This window comes from Canis lupus, chromosome 8 (assembly GCF_003254725.2).
Source record: "Canis lupus dingo isolate Sandy chromosome 8, ASM325472v2, whole genome shotgun sequence".
Lineage (NCBI taxonomy): Eukaryota > Metazoa > Chordata > Mammalia > Carnivora > Canidae > Canis > Canis lupus.
In genome coordinates this window covers 34,777,633-34,794,253 of record NC_064250.1, presented here as the reverse complement: position 1 = coordinate 34,794,253, position 16,621 = coordinate 34,777,633, and the positions used below count along the sequence as shown (strand labels likewise).

The following is a 16,621-nucleotide window of genomic DNA, read 5'->3' as shown; positions in this document are numbered from 1 at the left end:
TTTAAGTTCTCTTGCCACAGTCAGAAGTAATCAGAATATAAAGCAAAAACAGGTTCACCGCAAAATTATTTCATAAGATCTTCTAAATTATCATTATTCTAACATCAGTCCATCCAGATACATTCACACAAAGTGCTAACCTCTTTTTCCCCGAGTACCATTCAATGAAGAACCAATGTAAAACAAGAGGAAGCATAGCCATAAATCCAAGATACAGCCAATCATAAAGTTCTGGAGACTCTGTGCAAGGCTGACAATATTTCTGTGCATTTGTTCTCTGTCCTCTCGGACATACCTACAATATAAAAACAGTATTTTATGTACAGATATTATTTTAGAATATTAATATCCCAAAGTCATTCTATAAAGACATCTCATTTCAGTTTAAACACATATATATATGCGCATCTTGTAGAAATAAAAAAGAAAGTGCACACGTAAAAGAAATCTACATTGTATTTGGTTCATCTGTATAACACTCTTTCAAAAGATTCCTTTTGCTAAGTTATTAAAATAGTTGACTAACATTAAATCATAAACTTAGTAATGCTATATAAAAATAATTGCAGAGAAAAGTTCTGGAGTTTTAATATTAACTTACTGCCCAAGACACTGCACTATAGAATAAGTAATTAAAAATTACTATAAAATTATAAAATGTTTTTAAAAATACTTAACTGTGACTGTTAAGATGTATTTTGGACAATATGACAAGAATTTTATTAATGCCTCATTTTTATAAATTAATGAGGATATTGAAGAAAAAAGATATTTTACACTTGAAAATACTTCAAAAGCAAAGAGAATTTAGCAATGAAATAACATTCAAATGTTAAAATTAAGACTTACCCCACATTCTCCATATATTTCAGTTGAGCCATTTTTAAATAATAGGGTCTTCCCACAGTAAAGTCCAAGGCATGCTGGTTGAATATCGACAGCTTTTTAAAAACAAATGCCAGTAAAGTAACATCTTTTGTGATTATAAAAAATAATATATTAACAGCTGAAGAACTTGGCATAAGTATCTCATCACAGTTCAATAAGAAGTGATACATATTAGACAAAAGTTTTTATTTTTAAAGATGCAATTATTTTTAAAGTTAAATTTCCCCTTTTACGCTGTGACACTGCAGAAAGTTATACTGCAACCTCGTGGTTAATGCTATTCCTAATGATTAAGACCCCTCAACCAGTAGAGTGGCATCTACCCCCTGAATTCAAAGCTTAACCTATTATGTCTCCAATGGCTCCAGCAGCTGGTCCCCCTCGATTAGTCTAGACTTTCGCATTTTCATTTTTTATTTAGAAAACTAATAGAGGATCACCACCTCTTATTTTGCCCAGTCAGAACATTAAGTGTGCACACAAACACAGAGACACATAGAATATCACCTTCGTTTATAATAGAACACATTTTAATACCAGAAAAGCAGAAAAGATATAATTTCAAAATAGGAGGTAAATGTATTTAAGGTAAATAAATTCACCTTTACAAAAAGCTTACTCTACTCTCCTACATTTCGTCATTTTTGTTGAGGACAGGTGAAAATTTCATCAAGGTCGTCCCTGGGCCTCTGACCAATATCTGGGAACAACTACCTTAGAATCAACCCCCTGCTCTCAAGCCTTGTGCAAAATATAAAGTTCTTCTTTACAAAAAAAAAAAAAAAAAAAAAAGGGGGGGGGGGGCCTAGAGAAGTTATTAAAGGAGTTCTTTTTTTCCATCAGAGACATCCGATTTCCTTCATTCATTCAATAAATGTGCATCATTATGTATCAGATTCCATGGCTAGGGATTTCTAAAGATCCACAGAGCAACAAACAAGAGTCTCTGCCCTCAAAGAACCTACAAGCCTAGAGGAGAATAAATCCAAAACAACTGTGGTCAAATGTGAATTAATTTAGAAAATTATGCATTTTATGACTATTGTGGGGGCCAAGGGCAGGCTCTCAAAACGTCCCACTTTGGCATACTGATCATTTTAAGTAAAAGTTACTTAAGAAACAAGAGTGGCAAGGACACTCAGCCCTCCTTTGTCCCCCTGAAAGCAGAGAACAAATCTCCCACGTGAAAAATATCCTCCCTATACTAAGACATAAAAAGACATCCTTATTACCAGTGTTAATGACTTTAAAGTCAAAAAAGCTGCAGAAAAAAAAGCCCTGTTACTTTTTCACTAAGCTATTACCTTATTCCAAACACCTGTTTTCCTTTTCTTGTAAATTCCTCACAATTTAATTGCTTCTTTGTCAGCAATGCATTATAGAACTGCCTGCCTTGGTCAGTTCTTTAGGTCTCAAAACCATACTTGGGCCTTCATGCACACATAATAAAACTTGGCAGGTTTTTTTTTTTTTCTTCCTGTTAATCTGTCTCATGTAAATTTAATTTTCAGTCCAGCTGGAAGACCCTGCGAGTAGAGAAGAACTTTTCCTTCGTTTCACTATTCTTGAATAATTTCCCAAATTCTTCATGAATTCACACTAGAGACCGCTTGGTCCACAATGCCCTTTCTCCTTTCAAAGTCAAGTAGGCTTTTGATTCTTTCTCCTTGTGCTGCTGAGAAACAACAGAAATAGCACCCACTACAAGGTCTCAGGTTTAACATTTTCACTTTTACCACATTTCTGACTTCTTACCCATGGGCTTCTTTACCTTAATTAGCACTTCATTTTTAATCAATTGTAATCACCTATGTCCTAAGCAACTAAGAGACAAGAATGAATTTTCAGAGTTTTTGAGAAGACAGAAGCTGAACAATTGGAGGCTTCTTCCACATGGATTTTGCATTTAGTGGATGTTGAAATAGATACATCTGAATGTGAATAATCTAAAGTTCTTAAAGCCCAAGGCCTGAAAACCACCATGGTAAACTAAAAACAACAGCTCATCACAGACCAAACGGCTCAGCACAGGCCACTCGCCGTGTCCGTTCAGTTTCCCCTCCCATTTCCGTTTATCGGAGGGTGGTTAAAATTTTAAGATCCCCCCCCCCTTTTTTTTTTGCAACGGTCTTGTCCCTTCGTGAAGGGCCTTTAAACTTAAGGTCTGATGCTGCAGCGGGCAAGAGTCCTGCAGGCAATTAGCTTCCGCTTCCCTTCCTGTTTGCTGGCACTTACGCCCGCGCTTTAAAGTCTCAAGTCAACCCTCACCAATGCTAAACCAAGAGACCAAAACAAAGGGGCTGAAGCGACCTCCCGAACGGCCCCGGCCTGGCCTTGGTCCCGGCGCGCAGCCCGCCTCCGCCGCAGCCCGAGAGCCGCCGGGACCGCCCCGCCCCCGGGGAACCTCCAGGGCCCGCCACACGAGGATGCGCCGCCATCCCGAGGCCGCCCGCGGGGCAGAGCCCGAGTCGCCGGCGCGGGGACTGCGACGAACGCTTCCCGGGACCTCAGCGCCCACACTCACCCATGGGCCGCTCGCAGGTCTCCCCGAAGGAGCTCCGGGACCAGCCGCCCCGGCAGCAGCGCCGGACATCCGGGCCCCGGCCGCCCCGGCGGCTCCGCCTCCCGGTAACCCAGGCGACCACCGAGGCCCCGCCCCCGCGCTTCCCCGCGGCTGCCCCGAGGCCCCGCCCCTCTCGCGAGGAGCGAGCGGGCGGGCGGGAGGCTGGAGGCTGGAGGCCGGGGGCGCGCGCGGGCGGGCAGGTGGCGGGGCTCCCGGACGCAGGCGATGGCGAGGCCGCTGGCGGTGCCGCGGCTGCCCCCGCACGGCCCGGGGACGCCGGCGCTGTCGGTGGTGGACATGCACACCGGCGGCGAGCCCCTGCGCGTAGTGCTGGCGGGGTGTCCGGAGGTGGCCGGCCCCACGCTGCTGGCCAAGCGGCGCTACATGCGCCAGCACCTTGACCACCTGCGACGGCGGCTCCTGTTCGAGCCGCGGGGGCACCGCGACATGTACGGGGCCGTGTTGGTGCCTAGCGAGTTGCCGGACGCGCACTTGGGCGTCCTGTTCCTGCACAACGAGGGCTACAGCTCCATGTGCGGCCACGCGGTGCTGGCGCTGGGCCGCTTCGCCCTCGACTTCGGGCTGGTGCCCGCACCCCCGGCCGGCGCCCGCGAGGCCCGCGTCAACATCCACTGCCCGTGCGGGCTGGTGGCCGCCTTCGTGGAATGCGAGGACGGCCGCAGCCGCGGCCCGGTGCGCTTCCACAGCGTCCCAGCCTTCGCGCTGGCCACAGGTAACGGGCGGCACCCTCCCAGCGACTAACCACGCTGTCTGTCTGTCTGGCTTGGGACTCACGCAGTGCAATTAACCCACCCGCGAGCCTTTGCAATTAATAAAAGGATTACTCAAAATCAATGCAAGTGTGTGTCAGCATCTTAGTCTTGCATACTTGTGCGAGGCGTGCAATTCGACTACCGCGCAGATTAGTTCATCTTGATCTTGAGCCTTGAGCACAGAATTCCGTGTCTCCCTTATTCAGCGCCTGTTCCCCCACTTTCAGACATTCCTAGAGATTTCACAGTTGGGTAAGTCTGATCCGGGCAAGGAAAGTGCAAAGAACAGCTAGTGTACCAAGGTTCATGAGCTGCTTCAGAATACACTTAGTAGACACTAACCCGAAATGTTACTAAACCCTGTCTTGTTTTCCTCACCTGTAAAAAGCGCCTTCCCCACTTCTTTGGGAAAGAAATAAGAATGGATGGACTAGGCAGTTTATAAATTAGGAACATACAGATGTTGCTGCCTTTTTTTTTTTTTTTTAATTCGCTCATGATAGACATAGGGAGAGAGAGAGAGAGGCAGAGACACAGGAGGAGGGAGAAGCAGGCTCCATACAGGGAGCCTGACATGGGACTCGATCCCGGGACCCCCAGATCACGCCCTGGGCCAAAGGCAGGCGCCAAACCGCTGAGCCACCCAGGGATCCCCTGCTCTTACTCTTTAACAGGAACAGACATTGAGTCCAAATCCTGACAACCCCTTAAAGCTAATCAAATTACTAACCTCTATGTGCCTGTGTTTTTTCATTTGTTATCTCATTGAGTTTTTGGTGAGAAATTAAATGAGAGCATGCAAGATACTTAGAAATTTAAAAAATACATTCCTAGTGGCAGAAAGATACAGGGTTGCTAGTTAAGAGTTCTGCAGGTGTGCTGACCCTTTAAAAAGTTTTGGTGGGTTCCCTAGCACAAAGCCTAGTCATGTAAAACAGGATGTATGTAACTATAATCCTTACAAAGAGGGAGATCTCTCCAAGGTAGTCATTATTGGAAGTGACCTGGGAGCTAGTTTGGTCAATTCAGGAATAGGGTTATCACTTCTCATAAGTCTTCAATGCATGCAAATCATTCTATTAGATCTTTTTTTTTATTTCAAGTTTTTATTTAAATTTTACTTAACATATGATGTAATATTGTTTCAGAAGTAGAATTCAGTGATTCATCACTTACATATAACACCCAGCACTCATCACAAGTGCCCTCCTTAATACCCATCACCCATTTAGCCTATCTCCCTATCCACCACTTCCCCTCCAACCCTGTTCTCTATAGTTAAGTGTCTCTTACAGTTTGCCCCTTACTCTTTTTTTTAACTTTCCCCTATGTTCATGTGTTTTGTTTCTTAAATTCCACATGAGTGAAATAATATGGTATTTGTATTTGACTGATTTCACTTAGCATAATATACTCTAGCTCTATCCACATCATTGCAAATGGCATCATTTGCAAAAAGATTTCATTCTTTTTGATGGCTAAGTAGTATTCCATTGTGTATGAATATACCACATCCTCTTTATACATTCATCAGTTGATGGACATTGGGTTCCTTCCATTACTTGGCTATTGTTGACAATGCTGCTATAAGCATTCTATTAGATCTTGATCTTTCTTGAGGATTTGGATTCTAGATGCAGTAATAGCCCAGGCATATGTCAGTCTTAGGGCAACCTCAGACAGCTAAAACACACAAGTTGATGAAGAATTCTCCTGCAGAAATTGATGGCACTTTGGCCTCTAGGAGAGAATGGTATAATATCTGCATTGGGGGCGGGGGAGGGGGGAAATGGCACTTGAGATAGACAGGAGTTTGTTTAGGATTGCATCTCAAAAATCTCAGCAGTTTAAATGGTTTATCTATCCTATTTCTCCCTAGGCAACCCCAGCTGCAGACTGGAAGCACTCTAGATTTGTGGGAAATGACAGCTAGCAGTAGGATCACCAACTATATCATTTTTCAGGGCTGGTTGGGGCAGGGCAGCCAATCTCTAAGCACAGTGGCTACTGAGAGCATCACTGTGAGACTATACAATAGTCAGTGAGCAGAAATGGTCACTCTGAGTCATTTAAAAAAGTCCTAAATTCTCTATTTTGAAAAATGCTACAAGGGTAGACTGATAGTGTTCAGGGTCACTGCTCTGCCCCTCTTCATCATGATGACCTTGTGAAAGGGATCCCATGCCTCAAGGTCATCATCTACAAAATGAAGATGACAACAGTACCCACCTCAGAGGATTGCTGAGTTCATTTCCATTCCAATGTGTTAAAATGTAAACCACTTAGTTTTGTTACTGTATTCAAGTGCTAGAACAGTAGGTAGTCAATTAATATTTGTTGAATGGTAACTAAATAAGTGAAATTGGGAGAAGAATATGGTAATTAGCAAATGAAATTATCCTCTTAAGAACCTTATCCTGGGGTGCCTAGGGCTCAGTCAGTTAAGTGTCTGCCTTCTGCTCAGGTCAGGACTTCAGGGTCTTGGGATGGAACCTGCTTCTCCCTCACCCTCTGCCCCTCCACCCTGCTTGTGCTTTCTCCCCCTCATATAAAATAAAATAATAAATAAAATAAGTAAAATAAATAAATAAAATAAAATAGGAACCCTATTCCGATTGGAAATTAAACTTTTGGCCTTACTATTAACATTATTGTGCTCCTGATTTGTGCCAAGCACACCCCACACATTATCACATGGAATTCACACAACAGTCCTTTCAGAAGTGAATAGCAGTTCCATTTTACACACAAAAACACCAAAGCTACACTTAGCTTAGCTTTCCAAGCTTCCAGCAGCCCCTTATCTCCATCTGCTTCCTCATACTCCTTTCATTAAGTCTGATTTTTATGTTGTACCAGCATCAAGATAAAGGCATGTTTCATTCATGGTTGCTCTTTTACAGGTATATTTTACCTTCTTCATTATAAACTTGCTCTGTTTTGACACATCATTTGTTAAAAGGACTCTGGGCTAGCCTGGAACTGATAAATATATATAACTTACACAGAAAAACCTTTTTTTTTTTTTCACTTTGTTTTGACATTACAGTTGAAGAAAGCCAATTTGTGAATAGGATCAAAAATCCTATATTCAGCAATTCGTAGCAGCATGAGAGTGGACTTACAATTTCCTTCATAGTTTTCACAGGTTGATGTCCCAGGATTTCTCTTCTCTCTGCCTCTATGAGGTTTCCTAGCAAAGACCTTCAGAGTAGTTAACAAAATAAGTATATATGATTTAAGAAAAACATGGCATTAGATGTTCTAAAACTTATGCAAGCATCATTAAGTTAAAAATCAATGCACTCAGCTAAAGGTCTATTATCATTTGATGCTTTCTCATTTTAAAAATGAAGTTGTGGGATCCCTGGGTGGCGCAGTGGTTTAGCGCCTGCCTTTGGCCCAGGGCGCGATCCTGGAGACCCGGGATCGAATCCCACGTCGGGCTCCCGGTGCATGGAGCCTGCTTCTCCCTCTGCCTATGTCTCTGCCTCTCTCTCTCTCTCTCTCTCTCCATGTGTGACTATCATAAATAAATAAAAATTAAAAAAATAAAAAAAATAAAAATGAAGTTGTGCTTCATTCCTTTTTATGATAGGAAAAAGTGCCCCTCCACCAAAATACACATATTAAAAATGCTGTGCATCGTATTGCCAAAATACTATAAACAAACTTATTTTCAAACATATCTTTTTTAGATCTCTTAGTGGATGTTCCTGGTCATGGAAAGATGGCGGTAGACATTGCATATGGTGGGGCATTTTATGCATTTGTTAGTGCTGAAAAGTTAGGCCTTGACGTTTGTTCTGCAAAGACAAGGGACCTTGTGGATGCTGCGAGCACAGTGACAGAAGCAGTCAAAGCTCAGGTCAGTACAAACACTGCTTTCATAACAAGTGCTCTCCTCTGCGGCAGAGAAGAAATATAAATTACATGTCTACACAGAAAAGTTAAATATCTATATATTTAAATTATTAATAGTACTAGAAGCAAGGTACTGGTTACAATCTTGGGCTCTATAGCAAGACTATCTGGGAGTCTTATGTGCAAAGGACTTAGAATAGTGCCTGCCTATAATAAATGGTCAATAGATAACTTATTAACTTTAATTATATACATAGTAGTATAATTTGTGGTTATTCACACACAGAAAATGTATCAAAAAGTATTTCACTAATTTGAAACACATATGCTTTGCTTTATGTGGTCATTCTGCAAAACTTGCAAATAATAAATGTCAATTATAGATCACAAAATAGATTTCATTAAATCTGATCAGACTGTCTCTAGATGTTCACGGTCTGATTCCTCTACCTTATCCCCTTCAAGCTCCTGAAAGTGAGCGTATGACTGCCATCGCCTCTCCTGTTTGAGCAGCCATGGCCAGTCTGTAGCTTAACCATCCTGGGGTCAGTGCTTCAAAGAGTGTGAGCATTTGGAGTGTGTATGTGTATAAAATAGGACTGTTCCTTTAGTAGAGGCTATATGCAGGACAAATTCCTTAGAAAGGACTTAAAGTTTGAAAAGAATCATAACTTCAATAAAACCATGTTTATTTATCTAGATAAAGACATCATTTACTGCCTTGACTCAAAATGTATTTTTAAAATGAGAGTTAAAAGTGAAGCCTAAGAGTGCCCCATCTACATTATTTATAAAAATAAGTTTGAATCAAAATATTTATTTTACATGTAATTTTACATGACAATTTATATATGATACTTTTTTTGTTATTATTTGTAGTTTAAAATTAATCATCCTGAGAGTGAAGACCTTTCCTTTCTGTACGGAACTATATTAACAGATGGAAAAGACACTTATAGTGAGGAACCAACCACCAACATCTGTGTGTTTGCAGATGAACAGGTATTAAAACTGTAATGTTTGGGACAAAAGCCAGTGTACAGACCTGGAACACTGTGAACACTCTTATCTTCATTTATTCTGAAACAGGTTGACAGAAGTCCTACTGGCTCAGGAGTGACAGCCCGAATTGCCTTACAGTATCACAAAGGCCTTCTAGAACTGAACCAGACCAGAGCCTTTAAAAGCAGTGCAACTGGCTCAGTATTCACAGGGAAGGCTGTGAGGGTGAGTGACACCCTTAGCTTCTTATTTGTGTGTTACTTTGGAAACTGAAGAGGTCTGAGTTGGGTGTTCAGTAAGTTTCACTCAGCTCTGAGAAGAAAACTTTAAAGCAGGCCTGTAAAACCTTCTGATCAGCTACAACTGTGGATAGGAAACTGTGGGCATCCCTAAGGTCCTTTCCAAAGGTCCACAAGGTCAAAACTTGGTATGCATTAACATTAAGACATTTGTTTTTCACTTTCATTGTCACATGAGTGTACCATGGAGCTCTCCAGAGGCTACATGATAGGTGACAACCCAACCCAGTTGCCTAATCTAGTAACGGACATTTAATCATAAGATTTAGTTATCCTCATGTTTAAAACTTAGGAAATGAGGGGCACCTTGGTGACTCAGTTGAGCATCAGACTCTTGGTTTCAGCTCAGGTCATGATCTCAGGTTGTGAGCCCCTCCAGGCTCCATGCTCTCAGCAGGGAGTCTGCTTCTCTCCCTTTCCATCTGTCCCTCCCCCACTCACACTCACTCAAGTGCTCTCTCTCTCTCTAATAAATAAATCTTTAAAAATATTAAGAAATAAAAGGATACTCTGTAAATAAGATTTGAAGTTACTTCTTTTATAGTTAATAATTCTACTTGACGGGACAGCTTCACCCACACACATGTGCCCTCCCTCTCTGTCCAGACTCTTCCAAGCTCTTGGATGGTACCTTCTCAGTCTCTTCCCCTGCCCCCCTCACTGTCCCTGTCCTTCCACTTATGGGTCCCCAGAATTTCAGCCTTAGTTTCCTTCTCATCTCATCTGTATTTTGATGCCACTGGGCAATTTCACCCGCTTGTGAGGCTTCGACCCACTCCCAACCACCCTGATGAGGACTCCCAAACCTTCATCCCTCCCATGCCTACTGTGTGCCTCTCTCCTGAGTCTAACACTCGTATTCCCAACTGCCCACCAAACTCATCTCAAAATGACTGTTAGAAAGTTCTTCCTGGGCAGCAGCCCTGGTGGCGCAGTGGTTTGGTGCTGCCTGCAGCCCGGGGTGTGATCCTGGAGATCCGGCATCCTGGAGATCCGGGATCCCGGAGATCCAGGATCGAGTCCCACATCTGGCTCCCTGTGTGGAGCCTGCTTCTCCCTCTGCCTGTGTCTCTGCCTCTCTCTCTCTCTCTCTCTCTCTCTGTCTCAATAAATAAATAAAATCTTTAAAAAAAAAAAAGAAAAGAAAAGAAAGTTCTTCCTTCCCCCTGAACATGCTCCTCCTGTCTCATTTTCTATCTTGATTAATGGCAGTACCTGCCTCACTTCCCAACTAGGAGCTGTGCCCATGCTGAGCCCATTCCTCCTCCTCACCTCCCACACATGCTAGTCCCTGGGCCAGCCAGTCCTGCCTGCAAAGTAGCTCTCTTCTCTTCTTCTTCATCTTCCCTAAAATCTGTCCTCATGACTCTAGAGTCAGTCAATGAATGAAGGTTACCTCTGAAGAAGTTTCTAGGTTTCTAATTGCTTTCCTCTCAGATTTATTCTCATTTTACAGCTAAACTTAGCTAAACACAAACCTGATCATGTCACTCTCCCTAAAAACCTTCCATTACCTACAAGATCCATCTTGAGTTTTCTTTAAAATGGTAGAAATCAAGATGATGATGACTTTTGGGCCAGACAGAACATGAGTGCAATATTTTGATATTATACTCCTTTCATCTTTTCTCAGGAAGCAAAATGTGGGGATTTTAAAGCTGTTATCGTGGAAGTCTCTGGACAAGCCCATTACACAGGTACAGCAAGTTTTATAGTGGAAGATGATGACCCTCTGAGGGATGGATTCCTTCTCAAGTGACTTCTTCAAGCTTTTCAGAGCTTTTTCTGAATGATGTGGAAAATGATATGAAACTGTATGACTTCTTTATAAAATATTATGCTGTGACTAAATATAATCATTATACGTGCACATGTAATTGGTATAAATGCCACTTAGGTCTAGCTTTTAAAATGCTGAAAATCAGAATATTTTTGTAGTTATTAACATATAAGGTAAAATTCATACCTTAGTCCTGTTACTTTTTAAATATTACACTATGCCACTTACTATAATTGTTTGTTTTAGACGCTCTTTGAATAATAGTTTGAATTGTAGCCCTCATAACAATGACTCTTACAAGTTCATTATTTCAGTCTTCCAGTTTTTGAGTCAAAGACATCCTATCCTGTACATAGGATGCCGTGTACATCCTACATGTAAGGAGGATGGATTATTATAAGGTACTCAACATTTAGCATACATAGCCTGGGAAGAATTGGGGTGGTTCAGCTTCTTTGGATAGATGTCACTTACAGCTGCTGCCAGGATGTTCTGCGGGCTGCAAAGTCCAGCTCCTACTCCAAGGTAACTGAAGTGCCATAAGCTGATGTGAGAAGACCAATGAATAATCAGACTTTTGTTATATCTTTAAGGCTCTTATAAAAGGGATTGTGTCATTACTGCATTATAAACACAGTGGGAATCAATGAATTACTACAGTAGAGTGAGTCTCATACACTATCAACTACGTGCCAGATTTAAAACTTGAAATAAATAGTTAACTGTTAATTTTTGCTAGCTAATTGTCTGTGAACCAGTTAAAAATAAATTGGATCACTGAGTTAAGTGTCTTACTCTTGATTTTAGTTCAAGTCATGAGCTCACACTTGTGAGATGGAGCCCTGAGTCAAGCTCTGCACTTAGCATGGAGTCTGCTTAAGATTTTCTCTCTCCCTCTGCTCTTCCCTGCACTCTCTAAAATAAATAAATAAAATCTTTAAAAATAAATAAATAAAATGTGATTTTTCAGTCACTATAAAATAAAGTATTAAAAAGTTATTCAATATGTGATGCTCCCAATAGTCAGTAGACTCCTGTGAAGTATTTTTTTCTGAGCATACAGAAGCTAATAAGTAATTAATTTTAACTGGTTTCATCATCAGTTATTAAGTCTGTGATTGAATTACCAGACTAAAATGAAAGCTTTATAGCTTTGTAACTTTATAGTTAATGTTCTTGATTTCCCTATTATACAAAAACTAATGTTTTCCACTCATTTTCTATAAAATTCTGTGGTAAAGGTACCATTTATCCTCAAAAATGACACTACCACTAGTTTACTATGGGTAAGAAATTTTGTACACATTAGGGAGATTTGCTGTACTTTCTTTGTAAAATGAAAACAGAGGCAGCCCAGGTGGCTCAGTGGTTTAGTGCTGCTATCAGCCCAGGCATAATCCTGGAGACCCGGAATCGAGTCCCACATTGGGCTCCCTGCATGGAGCCTGCTTCTCCCTCTGCCTGTGTCTCTGCCTCTCTCTCTCTCTGTGTGTCTTTCATGAGTAAATAAATGAAATCTTTAAAAAATAAAATGAAAACAGAATTACTATTTTCTCTCCAAATTTCACAAGTCATAATAACTTATCTATGTTAAAAAGTAGATATTGCCCATATTTTCCTAAATTCTAATCCAAACCAGAGTGAAACCCTCGCAGTGATATTCACCTCTTCTGTATGTCACCATCTCTCTTGGAGTCAACACTAGGGAAATGAACTCCCACCCCACACCTCCATGTGACTAACCAGTCACAAAGCCCTACTTGAGTCTACCTTCTAAATACTGCTCACAATTATCCTTTCCCATCCTTGGAAGGGTCTTTCCTCATCAATTAACCCCTTTCAAGCCAACCTGCTTCCCCTCACTGATCTCTCAGCTCTAGGTACTTAAATGTGCTTGTCATAAACAAAATGACACAAACTTCCTTTGTCTGCTTCCGTATCTAGTTTGCTGTCACCCGTTTCCTTCCCTTTGTAGTCAAATTTCTACATTCCTGACACTCTGCTCATTGGGTACATTTTCTTCCATTTGTTATTTGACTATTGTAATTTGGTTTCTACCTCATTATTCATTGGAAATTATGCCTGACCTACCTAACTGCCAGATCTAACAGTCACCTGGGTTTTTACCCAATGCGTGGTGGGTGCTGCCGCACACTCCTGGCAGGGAAGTGTGGTACACTTTAGAGCAAGCACCTCCATGCCCTTGGTGCTGGGTCAGTCACAGAAACACTGAAGCTCTCAAGGTCACTAGATTAGTACCCAGTCTTCATTAGTACCCACCAGTGCTGCAACTGGGTAGGCCCAGGGCCATCTCCTCATCACCATCAAGTTGCAATGAGTTTTGCTCCAAGTCCTCTAGAGACTCCATAAGAGTTGGGGCACCCTCCTCTTCAACTCCTAAAACCCACAAATTCCATACCATTCCTCCTTAGGATGATGTGCCTCATACATGTGGGTATGAATTACTTGGGGATCTTAAACTAGATTCACATTTATTAGGTCTGGGGCGGGGGTGGGGGGCAGTTCTAGCAAGCTCCCAGGTGATGCTGATGCTACCGGTAGGACTGCATCTGAGAAGCAAAACTTCTTTAACCAATTTATTTTACCCATTTGGATCTAAGCTTTACAGTTGAGCCTTCTTTTCACTCTAAAAGACATGAGGAGCCTATTAGCTCTCCGCCTAGAGGTGACCTCATGGTCACAGCAACTTTCCTGAGAAGAGGCTGAGAAAATGACCTTACTTTGAAAAGCAAAACAAAATGAAAATCCAAAACACAAGTCCTCTGACTTCTCAATTGGCCCGTATGCCTCATTAAATATTTCACTCATCTGCCTGGTTTTCTCCCTTTACCTGCTTCTTAATTCTTAATTTTTCTTCTAACCCTGACCCTAACCATCACATTCATGCCCATGCTTTTAGAGAGAGGCTGACAACTTCCAAATCTCTAAATTCTAAGGTCTAGAGCCATACTGCAGGTCTACTACTTGGTGGACAAGTCAAACTCATCTGCCTCCTAAAATGTGCCCCACCTCCTGTATTCTCTGCCCCAATGAATGGTACCCCCAGCTCTCGAGCCAGAACTCACGATTTATCCTTGGCTCCTTGTTCATGCCCTTTTGTCTTTCTGCAGATGTCTGTGGATTCAGCAAGCATCATTCTCTTCCCCTAACTTTAGCAACAACACTCACTTTTTCCTGTGGAAAACTACCCATCCCTTGCATGCAGCCTTAGCTGGGATGGCCAGATTCTTTCTCGCTGGACCTGGGATCTTGAGAGAAATGACAGAAAGTCTGAAAAATGGCTGAAGTAGACTTAGTCCAATAGTGCTTTAAAGAGATCACCTTCAATTAGTTTCTGCATCTCTATCTGCTATCCCTGCCCTGATTTCTCTTGTTCTTGGGGCTAGCTGTTAGATTTTTCTTTTGTAATTTGAATGCCTTCTATCCTTCCAATAAATGCCTTTTTTGCTTAAGTGAGATAGTGCCCTGTTTATATTGCTTACATCCAAAGACACTAGTCCATATACTACCTCCTTAAAATCTTTTCTCCTTCTTCACTATGCCTTAATTCAGAGTCTTGTCATTTCTCCTCTGGGTATTACAGTGACTTTTCTTAACTGGTCTCCTTGTTGCCAGATTCTCCTACGGTGAGGAAGAGGAATTAAGGTAGAAAGGATTCTAAGTTTTCACCATATAAGCCTGATAGAAGATAGGGCCATTTTCGGAGATACAAAACGTTGAGGACCAAGGGTTTTTAGGGAAAGTGGATCATGAGTTCCATTTTGGTCATGTTGAGTTTGGGTACTTTTGCACATCCAGGGAAGATGCCACATAACAAGCAATAGGGTAGGCAGCCCTGGTGGCTTAGCAGTTTAACACTGCCTTCAGCCCAGGGCGTGATCCTGGAGACCCGGGATCAAGTCCCACATTGGGCTCCCTGCATGGAGCCTGCTTCTCCCTCTGCCTATCTCTCTGTCTCTGTCTCTAATAAATAAATAAAATCTTTTTAAAAATTAAAAAACAAGCAATAGGGCTTAGGCAAGAGATATAATATGGAATTATGAATATATCATTTTCAAACTCTGGGTGTAGGATGAGGGAGGCAGTTCAGAGCTGCCGAGGACCAGGCCTTGATGGACTCTAACGTTTAGAGGCCAATGATGGGGGGTGAACAGGCAGGGGGCATTGAGGCAAACAGGGCAGGCAGAAAACTAGGAGTGTGTGAGGTCCCTCTTGTCTTTCTGAACCATGCCTGACCATGGCCTTCCCGTGCTTCCAACTCCTATTGATCAATGGCTAGTGCCAGCACCCTATCTGCCCCAATGCAGTTCAATCTGTAATGTGGCACGTGAAGTGTTTGTAAGAGCGTGCCAATCAACCTTTATCATTTATCATTTTATGATTTATTTCTCTCTTCACTCCCTAACCTCACTCACCAGCACCCAAGAGTCAGGTACTCAGGCAATGACCTTCAGACTTTGCACGGGAATCAAATGTCCTTCCCTGTCTTCTCTTTTTGGAGAGTCCAATGTCACCACTTGTGTGAAGTCTTCATCAGCTACCCGAAGAAAAGTCAGTCACCTCAATAGAATTTCATTATATTTTTTAACAACACCTATGATACTGTAATATATTTGTGTTTGCCTAAAACTGTAAGCTTCTTTGGGCTGAGATCCTTGTTATCTCTGAAAACCTAACACAGAGATTTGCTAAATAAATTCATCTATTAAAATAAATAAATAAATAAAAATAAATTCATCTATTATATATATTCATCTTAATTCAGTGGTTCTTGGTTGTGGTCATCCTCTCTTCCTCAGGGACATTTTTGTCACTACTGCCATGTTGTGGGCAGAGGCTAGAGACACTGCTAAACATCCTATAATGCAATACTATGATGCATTAGTTTGCCACCTTAAACTTCTATTCATACTGCAAATTTCCAGTAAGATAATTTTCCTCACTGAAATAAGTATCCCAAGCACTAATACCAGTGCATTCTAAGATCTGCAGATGTACTGGTCATTCTTTAGAGCAGTGTTTCTCAAACTATACTGTGCATCAGAATCACTTGCAGGGCATATGGCTGGGCCCCACCCCCAGAATTCAGATTCAGTAGATTTCAGGCAGGGCCTCAGAATCTGCATTTCTAACAAGGTCCCAGGTAATGCTAATGCTGTTGGTGTAGGGTCCAAATTTTGCAAACCACCGTTTTAGAGAATGTAAGGGTTTATCACATTTCCCCCCTTTAGAGGCTATGCTCAGAAACTCGGGATGCAGCTTTCCTGGGCAGGCGGGACCTTTTCTGTTCCTGAATCTCCCAGCCTGATGCCAGGAGCTGCATCAACTGGTGACTCCCTGGCTGGTAGTAGTTTAGATCCAAAACATACTACATTCCAGAGGACTGAGGAAGGCTGCCAGGAGGGCAAGGAACCAGTGGCTCTCTACCCTC

General features: G+C 42.0%; 2 protein-coding genes across 6 annotated transcripts in view; one reads left to right on the top strand and one right to left on the bottom strand.

The window, feature by feature from the left end:
* LOC112657790 (JNK1/MAPK8 associated membrane protein) overlaps nt 1-16,621 on the bottom strand; it is a 39,268-nt gene that overhangs the window by 21,758 nt on the left and 889 nt on the right. The window contains exons 2-7 of one of the 5 annotated variants that reach the window (XM_049113631.1): nt 15,606-15,727; nt 14,256-14,438; nt 11,644-11,713; nt 7,350-7,428; nt 850-941; nt 141-295 (exon numbers count right to left, since the gene is read on the bottom strand). In XM_049113631.1, the coding sequence (XP_048969588.1) occupies nt 141-295; nt 850-941; nt 7,350-7,428; nt 11,644-11,713; nt 14,256-14,326 (467 nt within the window). In that variant the 5' untranslated portion in view covers nt 14,327-14,438; nt 15,606-15,727. Of the gene's footprint in view, nt 1-140; nt 296-849; nt 942-2,192; nt 2,530-3,412; nt 3,548-7,349; nt 7,429-11,643; nt 11,714-14,255; nt 14,439-15,605; nt 15,728-16,621 lie in introns of those variants that run through there. The other 4 variants (XM_025443934.3, XM_025443935.3, XM_025443936.3 and 1 more) reach the window with 4 other exon arrangements.
* L3HYPDH (trans-L-3-hydroxyproline dehydratase) lies at nt 3,656-11,955 on the top strand. The gene is made up of 5 exons (XM_025443939.3): nt 3,656-4,184; nt 7,923-8,092; nt 8,968-9,090; nt 9,178-9,315; nt 11,023-11,955. Exons 1-5 carry the CDS (start codon nt 3,677-3,679, stop codon nt 11,146-11,148), a joined length of 1,065 nt encoding a protein of 354 aa, XP_025299724.3. The 5' UTR covers nt 3,656-3,676; the 3' UTR covers nt 11,149-11,955.

What these genes read in the sequence shown, in the direction of transcription:
- L3HYPDH (XM_025443939.3), top strand. Translation starts at nt 3,677, where the DNA reads ATGGCGAGGCCGCTGGCGGTGCCGCGGCTGCCCCCGCACGGCCCGGGG. An exon ending in AGCCTTCGCGCTGGCCACAG is followed by an intron (nt 4,185 to 7,922) that starts GTAACGGGCGGC and finishes TATCTTTTTTAG; the next exon opens with ATCTCTTAGTGGATGTTCCT. An exon ending in GTGTGTTTGCAGATGAACAG is followed by an intron (nt 9,091 to 9,177) that starts GTATTAAAACTG and finishes ATTCTGAAACAG; the next exon opens with GTTGACAGAAGTCCTACTGG.